This window comes from Crocodylus porosus, unplaced genomic scaffold (genome assembly GCF_001723895.1).
Source record: "Crocodylus porosus isolate Cpor-Errol unplaced genomic scaffold, CroPor_comp1, whole genome shotgun sequence".
NCBI lineage: Eukaryota > Metazoa > Chordata > Crocodylia > Crocodylidae > Crocodylus > Crocodylus porosus.
Genome location: NW_017728906.1, coordinates 148,162,807 through 148,176,874, shown reverse-complemented (window position 1 = coordinate 148,176,874; position 14,068 = coordinate 148,162,807). Strand labels below are relative to the sequence as shown.

Sequence of the window (14,068 nt, the reverse complement as noted above, 5' to 3'; positions counted from 1 at the left end):
TTGAGATAAAAGTGTGCTATTTTTATACATTTTCAAATGATAAATCAGTCTGTAGTAGACGCTATTATGAAATGGGCCAGTAGCAAAGCAGTGAGCTATTCCTTCCTAATTGGCTGATTATGGATGAAGAAATTTGGGAGAGGCACAGTGAGTAAGATTGAAACAATGTTTCTGTGGTGGGTGGTGCAACCTATCACTAGTTCAGCTGGCAGCAGCTGTTGTGTTAGAAGCTCTGGCTACATTCAAGTTGGTTGGACTTCTGGAGTTTATTGTCTTGCCTCTTTTTTAGATCTCTGAAAGGTACCTATGTCTGACACACTGGGAAGAAACCAAGCTGTTTCCATAAGTACCTGGAGCTGATGTCTTAGGCAAAGATAGACGTCCATGTTCCAGATACACAGCAAAGGTTTGCCCTGCAGTTCTAGGACCATGTAACTTTGCAGTGATCATTTTGTCCATGTCAGGTACCAGACTGGAGTAGACTTTGAAACAGCTCCCTTGCTAAAGTAAAACTAACGATACTTGAGACTTTGCCAAAAGAGCACACTAATAATAATAGAGGTTTTGTAAGTGTCAGAGTATCTTTAGTCAAGTAATTATGAAGAATGGCCATCATAGAATCAGAAAACAAGAGAGAGAACAAGTTAAAAAGCAGAACTGTGTAAATATTTTTATTGTTTGGACCTTGAGCTCCAACTGGGTGTTCACTGAACTTGGCCCTGAACCATTGTAAAATGAAGTTAGAGGAACGACCCCCAAGGACTTCAGCAGGCACTGAATTAGGCCCAAGATGAGCTGGACACCAAGTTTAAATTATTATTGTGGGTGATTATAGAAAGAGATTTAACCAGTCTGCAAATCCAAAGGAGTTGTTTATTATACAAAAGAGGGGAAGTTAACACTGAAAATCAAATTCTCTTCACCATAAAATAACTAGCAATGCACAAGTATAAATAAGTAAAATTTGGCCCATATGTTTAAAGTAACTACATTTTGTAGTCCACATATAAGTACTTTTGCTCAACCAAGAACTGCTGAGTTTAGCCCCATGGTTTTTTCTCCTTCAAAGCATAAATCACCTTTACTTTCTCTGCCTATACCATCTCTCACCCTGCTTCTGATGACCTGAGTGCCTCTTGCTCATGTTTCAGATTTACAGCTTTTCACCTCCTACTCATCCTTCTTTTGAGAAGGCCTCAGGCTGATAAGAAATTGTAGTGTATTGCTTATGCACTGCCAGCACTCTGCAGTTGCTCCTTTAAGTGCCTGCTGTGCCCAACACCTAGTAACTTCCTACTCTGCTTCCTTTCCTCCTGCCACTGCTTGCATAATTGTGCAAAGCAGTTGTTAATTGGACTTCGTGTATATAGCGCCGGTGGCAACACAAGCTCTGAACTCATGTAAATTGTGGTAATTTTTGGGTGCGTCACAAAACATAATATCCTCAGCGCCCCTCAGAATCCTGCAAAATCCCACACACTGCAGCAAAGGAAACAAGCATTTTTAAGACACTCAGCAAGCAATAGTTTTCAGGCAATTATCAGGCTTTTGGATTATCCAGATAATTGAAGGCATGTTAAAAGTCTCTGGATAATTGAAATTTGCATCCAGATCACGCAACCAGTAGCAGAGTCTTGAAAGCAACAAGCATTACGGTCCCAGTTGTGCCTGTCAAGCGCAGCCCTGAACAAGTGGTAAAGTTGGACCTGCATCACAACAGGAGCCACTCCAGGGTAGCTGAGCAACTGTGCCTATTTTAGGTGGGTGCAGCTCTGTTGGCTGGTGTGTGTGGAAGGGAGTATGGGGGCAAAGTGAGTTGTGGCCCAGTCTCTCCTCACTGCAGGGGAGCGGTTAAGAAACATGTGGGTGCTAGTTCAGAGATCATCTTGTGCTCATGGAAGCATACAGGGTCTGATTTTGCCAAGCCAAGCAGGAGAGAGAAAAGACTTCTCACATTGCACCTACCCTTCCTGTACAACAACAGAGGATGGCCACATTCTAACTCTGTAAGTGATATGTGGTGTCTAGCAATTGGTTTCAAAGGGCCATGTTGTGCTTTCCTCTAGGATAGTTGGGAAACTCTCCAGTTTTCTTCAAAATCATCCTGTAGTGGGGTATGAAAGCTTCTGTCTTATCCACAGAGATGGGTCCTCCTAACCTGCTGAAATCTCATGGGCTCCAGAGGAATCAACCATTCTCAGAGGACCTCCACGGAAACTGTATGGAGACCCAGAACCTCTTCTGGCCCTCTATATTTCCTTTGGCAGTGCCAGAATCATAGTAGTTCTCTACCCATATCAAAACCAAGAGCCAAAATGCAGGGAGTCCGTAAGAGACAAGGATTCACATGGCAGCCTTATCTTTCATAGTAACCCTGCAGGGAGATTTTCTCCAGAGAGAGACACTCCACTGGCCTTTCCTTCTTTGATCCAGATGCCATAGCCCCAGATGTGAAGAGGTCACCCAAAGCATCATCTGCAGAATCAGACATTCTTTGATTGGCTCAGTGACATCTTTCTAACAAAATTTGGGTGTGGGATTCATAACTTGTCATCACCTATTTGAGGGAAAAAAAATCAAGGTGATAATCTGGTCCTATTTGTATGGAAATTCTGTGACTGGTACTTGTGACAGAATCCTAAAAAATGAGTCCACCCATGCTAAGAAAAGTTCCCCAATGCTTCTTGGTTTCCCTCTTATATTGTCTAACCTTTACTGTATCACTCTAATCATGCCTTCCTGTTCTGTCACACTGGATGTTATTTGTGCATAATGAGTACTCTGGGGACCTAGTCCCTAATGACTTCCAAGCACTGTTTAATCTGGATTCTGCTATCCATGTAGTGCATTTAGTCCTTTCAAGGTCATTTCATTTCTAATGAATATTGCTCTCTCACTTGTTCAGCCACCCTCTGTCCTCTATTGAAGCAGCAGACAGCTGGTTGCAAAAAATTCCCTCTATAATGAAATTTGTTAAAGGAGACTGCTTAAGGGCTCAGAGAATATCATTTGCCAAGCAGAGATGGTCTCTTACTAAGAGTTAAAGAACTCTGTTGGAAAATGGAGGTATTATTAAAATGCAGTGGTTTTCAAATTATGTTCAACGGACCACCAATAATAGACACCAGTGCTCATGTCAGAGGGATGAAATACCCGACAGGTCTCAATCAGTGGCACTTCCTATAAGTTGTAGACTCATCCAGCACTCCTAAATTAACTGCCCAACTACTCTGAGGCCTATTTTTTGTATTTAAGCATAAATGTTATACCTATAAAAACCACACCTTTTCCCCCTGAACACAAATATATTGCACAGGTGTAAATCCTACTGGTATAATTTCTATCAGATATGCACCTAAAGTACAGCATAATTAGCTACTAACATTACAAATTTCAAGATTTGTTTTCTGCAGATATGCTCATTTCCCTTGCCTTTCATGGTTAATTCCTACCAAAGTTCTGGTATATTTTACCTACCAGCATTCTTATTCCTACCAACGTTCTGGTCTTTTACAGTTCTTAGCACTTCTTATTTTTACCACAGCCTGAGTTTTTAAGCCAGGCTTGTTGTACTGGCTGTCAAACTCTTCGGAATGGCTCAATATCTCCCTTTTATCATCTTCCATAGAGCAACTAGTCTTGTACCAAAGAATTGTCTTCAAATCCATTTGCTCTTATTTGCTTAACTGCATGCAATCTCCCTCTTACACTTTCCTTTTCACTGCGGTCCTCAGCACCTCCCAACACCAGTTTTTCCAGGCTTTATACCCCCAAAATCCTTGTAGCCAGGGAAGTTTTGATGTGACTTTCTTTAGTGTCCATTAACACAATTCTAAATTATGCAATGTGTTCTGTACACTCTCAGATCTAGCCATTAAATGAAACTCCATCTGCTCTCTGTTCCCAAGGGTGGTATAGTTACTTTCCCTGCATCACTACTAGACAAAACTTTACAGTCCCACCCGTAACTGCTAATCTGGTGTGTTTGGGGACCACACATCTCCATAGTCACTCATTCCTCTCTCCAAATTGACTGTTTTTAGAAGCATTCTAGGCAAGATCTCCTGGGTCCCATCCTATATTCTTGTTAATCTTCCTCTCAGCCCAGTAGCTGGTTTGTAAGCCAGGTCTCTTATCACTGATCCTTAAATAAGAGACAGATTATTAGCCATGTTAGTATGAAGTCAGTCATAAGGCAGGGTAGATGCACACCTTTACTGACTAACTAAATAATATAATATAGAGCATAAGCTTCAGTGAACCCAAGTTCACTTCATCAGTTGTTGTGAAAGGGCAGCATAGAGCAGAATATAAAGTGGAGTGAGTAATTAGAAAACAATAGGTAGGAAAGCAGGAAGGAGAGAGAAGGGAGAAGTAAGGAGGGGGAATGCTGTGGGAGACATACAAGCAAAGAACTGATAGGAACAAAGGGGTCATCTGGGTAATGAGGTAAGAAACCACAGTCCCTGTTTAAAGCATATTTAACACAGTCCAGTTTGTGGATGATTTCTTGTTTTGAAATTTCCCATTCAAACTGTTTTTAATTTTTTTTTTCTGCCTGAGAACAGTAATCCTGAGGTCAGCAATTGAGTGCCCAGGGTGGTTGATGTGTTCTGTTACAGGCTTTTGCGTTCTTCTATGACTGTCAGATCCATGTTTATTCATTCTTGTACATGCATTAGTAGGAGTGTTGCTAGCAGATCGAGGGAAGTAATTATTCCCCTCTATTCTGCACTGGTCACATAAGGCCACATCTGGAGTACTGTGTCTGGTTTTGCCCCCCCCGAAAGGATCTGGACAAGTTGGAGAAGCTCACAGAGAGTGTAGTAATAAATTTTCCTCAATTTGGGGGACTATAAAAATGGAAGCTAACCTAAATTTTTTTAAAGAGAGAGAGAAGAACTTTCAAAATCATTTTATCCTGCTGGCAAGCTTTCAGTCATAAAACAATTGCTAGGATACCAGACGGGTAGGAGTGACTTTTCTTTTTAAAATATGGATTATTCACATCCCCTGAAATCCCCAACAACTACAGAGGTCTAATTTTCCTCTTCTCCTGCCATAAAGCCACCTGAGAAAACTAAAAACAGTCCAACAGTAAAACCTGAATGTTTTCCTTAAGATTAAATCTTCATAGGAGTTTGAGGACCCAATTCTATTTGATAAAAACTGGGATCTTCTAAACTTCTCTCACAGTAGGTAACTCTCTTCAGTATTATCTAATAATGAATCAGTAGAGTCAAAGTTGGCACCTGTGACATACAGGAAATGTCTCTGCTAGAGAAACAGTGCTTCAGAAGACTAATATTCTGCAAACAAATCAGTTATTTATAATTGTCTTGTCTTTAGGTGTAAATTTAAGTAATGATCTTTTTATAGAGTTTAAATGGAACAGACAGGTTTAATTGAAAGGAATGAAATCTACATAAGCATCTGTTTTGTTTTTAAACTTTATAGGAAGTCAATGTATTGACAGTAGCATTGGTCAACCAAGACAGAGAAAAAAATTCTGAGAAGCGAAACCAAGGTCTAAAATCAGAGAAGGAAGCACTGCTAATAGGTAAGACAACTCAGCGCTAGTTCAGCACTGCCTGTGACAACCCAGCTTATGAGAGTAAGCAACCTGAAACTAAGTTTTGTCATCCGTGTATATTTGCTTCTATCTTCACTGTACCAGAAATACTTATTTTTTCACTTGGATGCATAGTGGTTGTAGTAGGAACATTCCTATAATCCTCACTTGCATAATTAAACCTTATTCGGCCAGATATTCCTACTGAATTTAGCATAAGGATTGCTCATATGAGAAAGAGTTGCAGGATCTGCTCTTTTGCTCGTATCATTATTACAGATAGATGCAGAATGTAATTGTACTGAGCAAGGGCTTATAGACTAGAACAACATATGTTATCACCTGCCTGTGACAAAAAAAATACCTGAAAGAGAATGGAAGCAATATTAGTAAACTGTTGACAAAAAAACTGTGTATAATGGATACCTTAAGAAGGTTGCATTTACTATTTCACAATAGGTGCCAGATAGCTGGCATGAGGATATGAAAAGAATGTACTTCAAGGAAATAGTTTAAGGGTACGATCTGGTGTTGGAAAGTTAAGGTTCCCTGACATTATTCAACTAAAAATCTCTAGTTGTACAATTCTTCACCTATGACATAGTGGATGAAAACCTGGGTCTCCTGAAGTCATTGCATGGTTTACCATTAAGTTCAGGGGGGGTTGGCTATTCACCTACTGAGAATGCACTCCCTAAAGTACGTGATGAGGTAAAGCTGCCATTGGTATTGCCATTCAGTATTTCACAAGCATTAAACTTCTCAAGAAAAAACCCAAAAGCAGAGTTCCTAATATGTTAGCATCTTTGTAACCCCACTCAGTAATTATAAGCATATGTTCAAGGAAGCTTTTATTTTATTCACATTACTTAAAGATGCCTTAAAAAGGCATGGAAAAGTTATCTGAATTTTTGAACACCCCGACATGGAGGTGTTTGGATTTGACATTTTGGCTTATTTAGTATTAAAATGGTGTCACTAGAAAAATAGGATTATCTTCCTTCCAAGGTTTGGTGGGCTTTAGTTCAGAATCAGCTCTAGGAAGATTGAAAAAGACCTTGATCCAGCAAAGACTTAGAGATGTACTTCATGTTCAGCACAGTGCACTGGAAATCTCTCTGAGTCCCATCATATAAAGTAACTCTTTTTCAGGATCTAGACCAGAGCTGTCCAGATGGCAGCCCACAAAGAAATAGCATGTAGTGGGGAGTATGCTAAGCTGCCTGCACAGTGAGCGGCTTTCAATCTGTGGCCCAAGCTTCATGCAGCCCCTGGGACTGCGGCCCACACAGCTTGGACTCCTGGTTGCCCAGAAGTTGAACAGCCGTGATCTAGACCATGAGCATAATAATGCAAGCATAACTGGAAGTATGAAGGTGGAACAGATGCTCTTTGCAATGCTAATACAAAATTAAAAGATTTCCTGTCTTCTTGTACTGTTGCCAATATTTGGAGAAGTTTTAGTCAAGATGTATCTTGGTTCCTTCACTCTCAACACTAGTAGTGGGATTTACATTATACAAGATATAATAACCTGTTATTCTAATGTATATACACCATAAATCTTGGTTTTTAAATACAAGGAACTTCCCCCTAGGTTTCTTAGTTAAGAAGCCCATCTAAAGTGGGTTAAAATATTGTTCCTGGATCCTTTACTTCAACTTTGAGCAAATAGTTATATATATACTGATGTTATATATACCACTTCCTATTCCATTTGTTTATGGGGAGGAATCAGCTAAAGCTAATGCTTTTAATAGCAATGCTGACATCCAACATCCTGCTTTCTCTATTCGTCGCTATTATGCTGACACTTGATTTTCACTATGGGAAAAACTCTAGAATTAGAATCTGACTCCTTCCAAACCCTTTTTCCCCAGACCTCTTCAAATGATCTTGTAAATTACAATGAAGACAGACAGACCTGTCCATTTTTAAGGAAAAAAGTATAAGTAAATAAGAAAGGATTTGAGGGTGTTGGTTGTAGCCACGTTGGTCTAAGGACATAGGCAGACAGGGTTCTTTGGGTAAATGCGATATCTTTTATTAGACCAACTAAATAGTTGGAAAAATTGTTCTTTGCAAGTGTTCAGGTACAAACACCCTTCTTCAGGCACTCCTCCTCTGCCTGAAGAAAGGGTGTTTGTACCAAAAAGCTTGCAAAGAACAATTTTTCCAACTAATTAGTTGGTCTAATAAAAGATATTGCATTTACCCAAAGAACTTTGGCTGCCTCAGGAAGGATTTGTGTTTCTTTCAAACAGCAATTGAGTGTAGTATGGATTAAATGCTTTTCATAACTAGCAACACTGGGCACGTCCCCATGAGTGGGAACGTGCGTTTCCCCAGGGACAAGTAACAGCAGCACAAGGGCTTATAGAATAGAACAGTGTATTGTCATCTGCCTGTGACAAAGAAAATGGCTGAAAGGGAATGGAAGCAATAGTAGCAAACTGTGTGTCACTATTACTTGTCCACAGGGAATGCCCGGGCCATGCATGCTCTGGCATGTGGCATGTTACCCCGGGTGGGGTAGGGGAGGATGGGCCCAGCAACTGTGCTGACCCCAGCAGCCTTATCTGGGGTCCTTTGGGAGCTGCAGCCACAGTGGTCCTGCAGCAGGGAGCCTAGCCAGCAGCTGGAACGTGGCATCAGCCAGCCAGGCTCTGGTTTCGGGTGGCATGCACTGCTGCCATGTGCACCATCCCGCTTTTTTTAGGCATGGGGTTTTTTGACCCTGGTATCTCCCAAGATCAATCCTCCCCTCCCCCCATGCTGCAAAGTAGCAGTGCAGGGAATACCTGCATGTGCAGTGTGTGTGGTATGTGGCACCCCAGACAGTTCGGCAGTGCTGCATGCTGCACGTCTGCACGTGCCCACAGTGATTATTTGGAAAATTCATGGGAGTCCATTTTGTGACACAGTTTTATGTAACATTTTCACAACAGAACATCCACTGAAGGAGAAAAAGCCATAATTTTACCATTGCAATATCCACAATTTTACATTGGTAAATCAAGCATAAAATTGGTAGTTGAAATGCTTCCAGCAAGTCTTTGTTTAGAAATCCCTTTATTCATCAGTTAATAATCTTGGTCACTTACTTGCAAACTGCTGTCATTCCTGAAGATGAGGGATTGTGTTTACCCTGTTATTATGACTGTATTAAAAAAATGTGCTGTTTTCATTAGTTTATTGGGTTGTGTATGAAAAATGAGAATCATAAATCAGGTGGAAAAACACTCAGAGAAACTTATTCAGAATTATTTTATTAAGATGTCTGATATATTGTCTCAGGTAATTTCAAGACTCTATGCATTTGCTTTAATGCAGGTATCATATCCACGTTTCTTCACGTCCATCCTTTTGGAGCCAATATAGAATATCTTTGGTCTTATATGCAGCAGCTGGACTCTAGGGTAAAAAAAGTTTAATCAAAATCTGTTTTCTCTATAGAAATATTGTATTATTCCTCACTTCAGGTTAAACTCTTCATGAGTTTTCATTAGAGAGATAATAGGATGTGGGGCTTGGAGGTTTACAGCCTTTATTCATTCAGAAATTATATAATGTGTGTTTATATTGAGGTCTTTTGCTGTGTATTATTTTGCTGTATTTCATGGCAAGGAATGCTGTTGTCTTAAATGGCACAGACTGATTACATGAAGCACAATCCTGAATGACTAGGATTCAGGAAATAAAATTAAAGGTAAGTTTCACTGTTGTCACCAAGATGTGGTAGGAGGAGCAGACAGCCCATTTGTTGCACCTGTGTCTTTTGGAGCTCCTTGAACCAAGCACTGTATTCCCCTTACCTTCCTGCTGTCCCTCAGGATAGCTGAGAATTGATGCTTCCATCAGTGGTCCCCCTGCTTGCTTTGAAGTGTGATATCTATGCAGAAAAGGCAGAATGGAGCATAAAGCATTAGCAGAGCTGGAGGCCTGCTATGGGGAGTTAGAGAGTTGACCACAGCAGTGCATAACCTGCAGGAAGGCCAGGGGAACATACTGTAATGCGTTCCATGAAGAACTGTGTGTCTTCCCTCTTTCTTTATAAAGAAAGTTCTCTGTTTGCTTGGTGGGAAAAGGTGGGGATACTTGTGTCAATGCAAGGAAAATCGTTAATTGAAAAAAAGCCAACTGAAAACGCATATTCCCATTACCACTACATCTTGTCGGTACAATCTGATAATCAGCATTATGTCTCCTCCTTCATAGGATCTCCCATTGCTTTACAAAAATAAGGAATTAAATACCAGCAATGGCATAATTTGGAAGTAGCCATTATATACTTTAACAGTGATTTGCATACATGGTTGTTAAAATATAAATTATTAGTTGGATACTGTGGATCAGATCTCGTGTTTACTTCAGCTGACTGACATTCAGACAGTAGCCAGGGGAATGTGCCTTGCCTGCTACTTGAGTATCTGACACTTCCCTAGAATCCTTTTCCTGTCTTCGTTCAGGATCCTGCCGGTGTCATTAAACCTGTGTCGACTCCTGAGCTAGAAGCCCATTGCTAACAGAAAGGACCCCAAGCCTTTGGCATTTTACTTCCTGTCATAGTTTGTTAGTACCTCACAAGGCATCATTTTCCTTTCTTCATAACAAGATGTTTCGAAGTGGAGTCAGGCAGCAATGGTTGTGGGACTCTAGAGAAGATTATGTGGGAATTTTTGTTATGTTATTGCTTGTTTATCTGATGTCAAGTTAATTGGCCATCCTGGGTCTTTTTGAAAGGTTGTCCGGGGTGCCCAAAGTGTCAGACAATGTTTACATTGCAGAACCATACAAATCCAAATAAATATGTGTCTATGGTTCAAATTCTTTGCTCTCCCTTTCCCCTGCAGAGGTCTCAGCCCCTATTCCCCTCCTATGCCTTAGCTTGATGCTGTGTTGTGTTGGCCCATGTGTTCTCCTACTCATGCCTGTACACTTTATTTTCATGCTCTTCATGGAACTACGCAGTGCCCTCACTCATCTTTAGGGGTCCACCTAAATCACAGAGGAACTTACTAATTTTTGCAGGTTGATCACAGCCTAAAGCTCTGATTCTGTAGTCATCTTGTGACGGCCCTGCCCCTTGGCACAGATTGGCAGAGAGATCCTGCTTCTCAGTGCTGATTGGCAGAGCGGCCCGGATAGAGAGAGGAAGGAAATGAGGGGATGATTGTCATCTTGACTACTGGCTTCCCTTTTTGCAGCCCTGGCCCTTGGTGTTGATTGGCTGAGAGACCCTGGCAGGTTGGGGGGGGACAATGGGGTAGCTGCCATCTTGCCTACTGCCCTTTGTGCTGCCCCACCACCTTCCCCTTCTGGCAGTGGGGACCCTCCTGGGAGGGTTGTTTTTATTGCTGATTTCATGGACAATACTGGATTTCGTGGTTTCCATGAAATCTGTGAAAACATGAATTAAGTAGGTCCCTGGTCATCTTTCAAACCCCTTCTTAAACCCACTGTCTTTTGCTAGGTTTCAGCTGACTCTCTCTCCAGCTTCCCTTCCTCTTCTGCTCTCTTTAATTTACACTGGCAAACATTTAAAATACAGACTGCCTGTGCAATGTAATACAACTCAGATTACAGTTGTCCATATCTTTCCTCTCCTACTTTTAGTTGCAGTATCTTCCTTTGTTTAAGGTAGGGCCCGAGACTGCAACTTTTCGTCACACAAATCCTATTGGCTTCAGTGGGACAACTCCCATGGGTCAGGGCTGCAGAATCAGACCCTAAATTTGGAAACTGCTCATGAAAGGGACCCTGCCCCTTTTTGTTTCTGTGCAGTGTGCTAGATGCATTTGCAGTGCTCCATAACTGCCGCAGAGTACAAACAGCAGAATTTGACCTAACCAGTGTAGCTGTTGAAGTAACTGATTTTAGTAACTGTGTACTTATTGATAGTGCAATCCTGAGAGGTAATCTCAGTGGTTCATTTCAGTTACTTTCACTGGGAACCCTGCTATCCCTTGTCTAAACAGGAATGATAGTTTCAGGGAAACCCATGCTTGTTGAGCTGTCTCCATGGAACGCACACACGTGACACCACAGTAACCTGCTGTTCACTCCATTCGCAAGAAAGCGTGCAAGATGTGGAACTAATTGTGTTGTGGCTCTGGATTGACTGGTTCTGATACTGATCCTCTGCGTCACCTTTAGCAAACCACCTCATCTTCCTGCCTCAGAACTCCACAGTAACTCCTTTGGGCACAGGGAAGAAAAAAGGAAGATGGATGGCTATTTCCCTTTCTCGCAAGGGTGGTGTGAGGCTTAAATTAGCATGCTTCGTATTTGTGAGATGCTTTGAAAACGAAAACTACTACCACAGGAGCATGCTAATAATATTAATAGATTTGCCATAACTTTCCTATCCATGCAGTCCCCAGATACTGCTTTGTATAAACAAGTCTGTTATACAGGTGGCAACAGCACAGATGTCTGCAATATTCCATGTATTTAGTGAGCGCTCAAAGGACGCAGTCAGCAATAGAGCCCCATTGTGCTAAGTACCATACAAACGCATAGCAAGGCAGACTCAGTGCCCAGTGGAAGGAAGAACTACAATATACCAGTGGAGTGATTGAAGGAAAAGCAAACAGAAGTTTTTATAACTCAGTTATTTTCTGTGAATTCTGGTGATACTTTGGGGTAGAGTGCATGGATGGTCTTACTTTATATTTGGCTTTGCCTATTGTTCCTGCAATATATTTTGTCCATTTTCCCTTTTAAAAAGATATCTCATGCATTACTCTTTGTCTCCTACATTTATTTCCTTTTTTTTTTTTTTTCCTTTTTTTGCTTTCGTAACATCCATGTGCCTTAACAATGAACTTGAGCCTGTGGAAGAAAAAGGATGGTTCAGTTACTGTCCTCTTTACTGATCATTCTAGTAAAGATGCATTTGTAACACTGATTCTTGGTGAGAAGGACTTCTTTCCAATGGGAACTTGACTGAAGCAACCACTTCATGGGGATCACCAAGGCACACAAATATTCTGATAGACTCTGAGGCAGGAGTAATGCCTTCTGGAGCCCTGGACCTGCTGCCAAATACAGAGAGAGTGTTAGCTGCCTCTGATTTGCAAAAGATTAGCTCCTGTTGCCAATGTTGAACAGGCCCTTTGAACATTAGCTTTGTACAGTCCTTTCACTTGGGGAATCCAAGGGACTTGGACTGACTCTCTGTCCTTTCCCGTCTCTTACAGATGGGAGCAACACTAGGGAGGGATTTGGGGGGCTATGGCCACCTCAAAATTAGCCTTAGCCCCCCTGTAGCCACCCCTCCCCGTGCCACCCCTGGCCAAAGCACCTCCCTCCCCCTCAGGCTGTTGCCACCTGCCCTACTCCTGCTTGTAGAAGCGGAATGGTACTGGCCCAGCCTGGCCCACAGGGCCTGCGTCCTGCCTTTGTCTGCACGGTCGTCCCTCCCTTCCCCCCCAACCACCACCAATTTTCTGTCTAGCCCACCTCAGCCCCCCACTGGGAAGAGGCTGGCGCTGTCCCTGCTTACAGGCCTACACAGGGTCCCATGCAATCTGGCCTTTAATGGCTGCTTGCTGTGTTGAAACTACAGTTAATGAAATAAACTACATTAAATACTGCTTCAGTAGTTTAGCTTTTGTAAAAGCACCTGACAGACTGTACGAAGGGAGACTTTATCCATTTTCTTTTTGTTGTAAATGTGGAAACCAAAAAATGAAGTGAATATTTTAGTTCCTTACAAATCAGTTACAGTCTGAACCTTTAGACCATTAAGGGACATACACTTCTCAGAGAAACTGAAATACATGGTGAGCACTTAGCAGCCCAGAAATAGTGGTCTTGCAGTACTATAGTATACTCCTTATGTGGGAAGAGTCTTGCTACCAAAAATGCAAGAATATTTCTGCAAGGAATTTACACTTATTTAACATCAGGAAATTCAGGTGTACCATGTTAAAGCTAACCAAAAAGTTGCCCTGCTAGTTGAATATATCTCAGTAGTTCAATACAAAGCTAGAGGATATTTTTCCAGGCCAGTCACATAGGAAGACCATAAAGCTCTCTTGTTAGCCCATATACTTGATCTGAGCCTTCAAGAGGCCGAGAAGCGATATTTTTTGAACTGTAGTAGTTCAATAAAAATCTGAAAATATGCTGATTTTGATTTCACATCAGGAACAACTCTGAGTTACTGATGTAATTTCTGTGCAAGCAAGTTCATACTTAGGTCCAAGGTGTGGATGTGTCATAACTGATAATGGTAGGGATCCTGGGTAACCTGCTGTGGCCTGAGTAACCTCGCACATAGATTTCATAGACATTAGGGCTGGAAGGGACCTTGGAAGATCATCAAGTCCAGCCCCCAGCCTGATGGGCTGGAAGTCAGCTGGGGTCATAGGATTCCAGCAAGATAAACTTCCAATTTATTCTTGAAGGTGTTCAATGTAGGTGCTTGAACCAGCTCCGATGGCAGGCTGTTCCAGACCTTGGGGGCTCAGACAGTAAAGAAATTCTTCC

General features: G+C 41.7%; 1 protein-coding gene across 5 annotated transcripts in view; it reads left to right on the top strand.

The window, feature by feature from the left end:
* Positions 1 to 14,068, top strand: part of ENOX1 (ecto-NOX disulfide-thiol exchanger 1) — a 531,698-nt gene that overhangs the window by 515,602 nt on the left and 2,028 nt on the right. For all 5 annotated transcript variants that reach the window (XM_019529871.1, XM_019529872.1, XM_019529868.1 and 2 more), the window contains 2 exons: positions 5,458 to 5,560; positions 8,906 to 8,991. In XM_019529871.1, the coding sequence (XP_019385416.1) occupies positions 5,458 to 5,560; positions 8,906 to 8,991 (189 nt within the window). The remainder of the gene's footprint in view (positions 1 to 5,457; positions 5,561 to 8,905; positions 8,992 to 14,068) is intronic.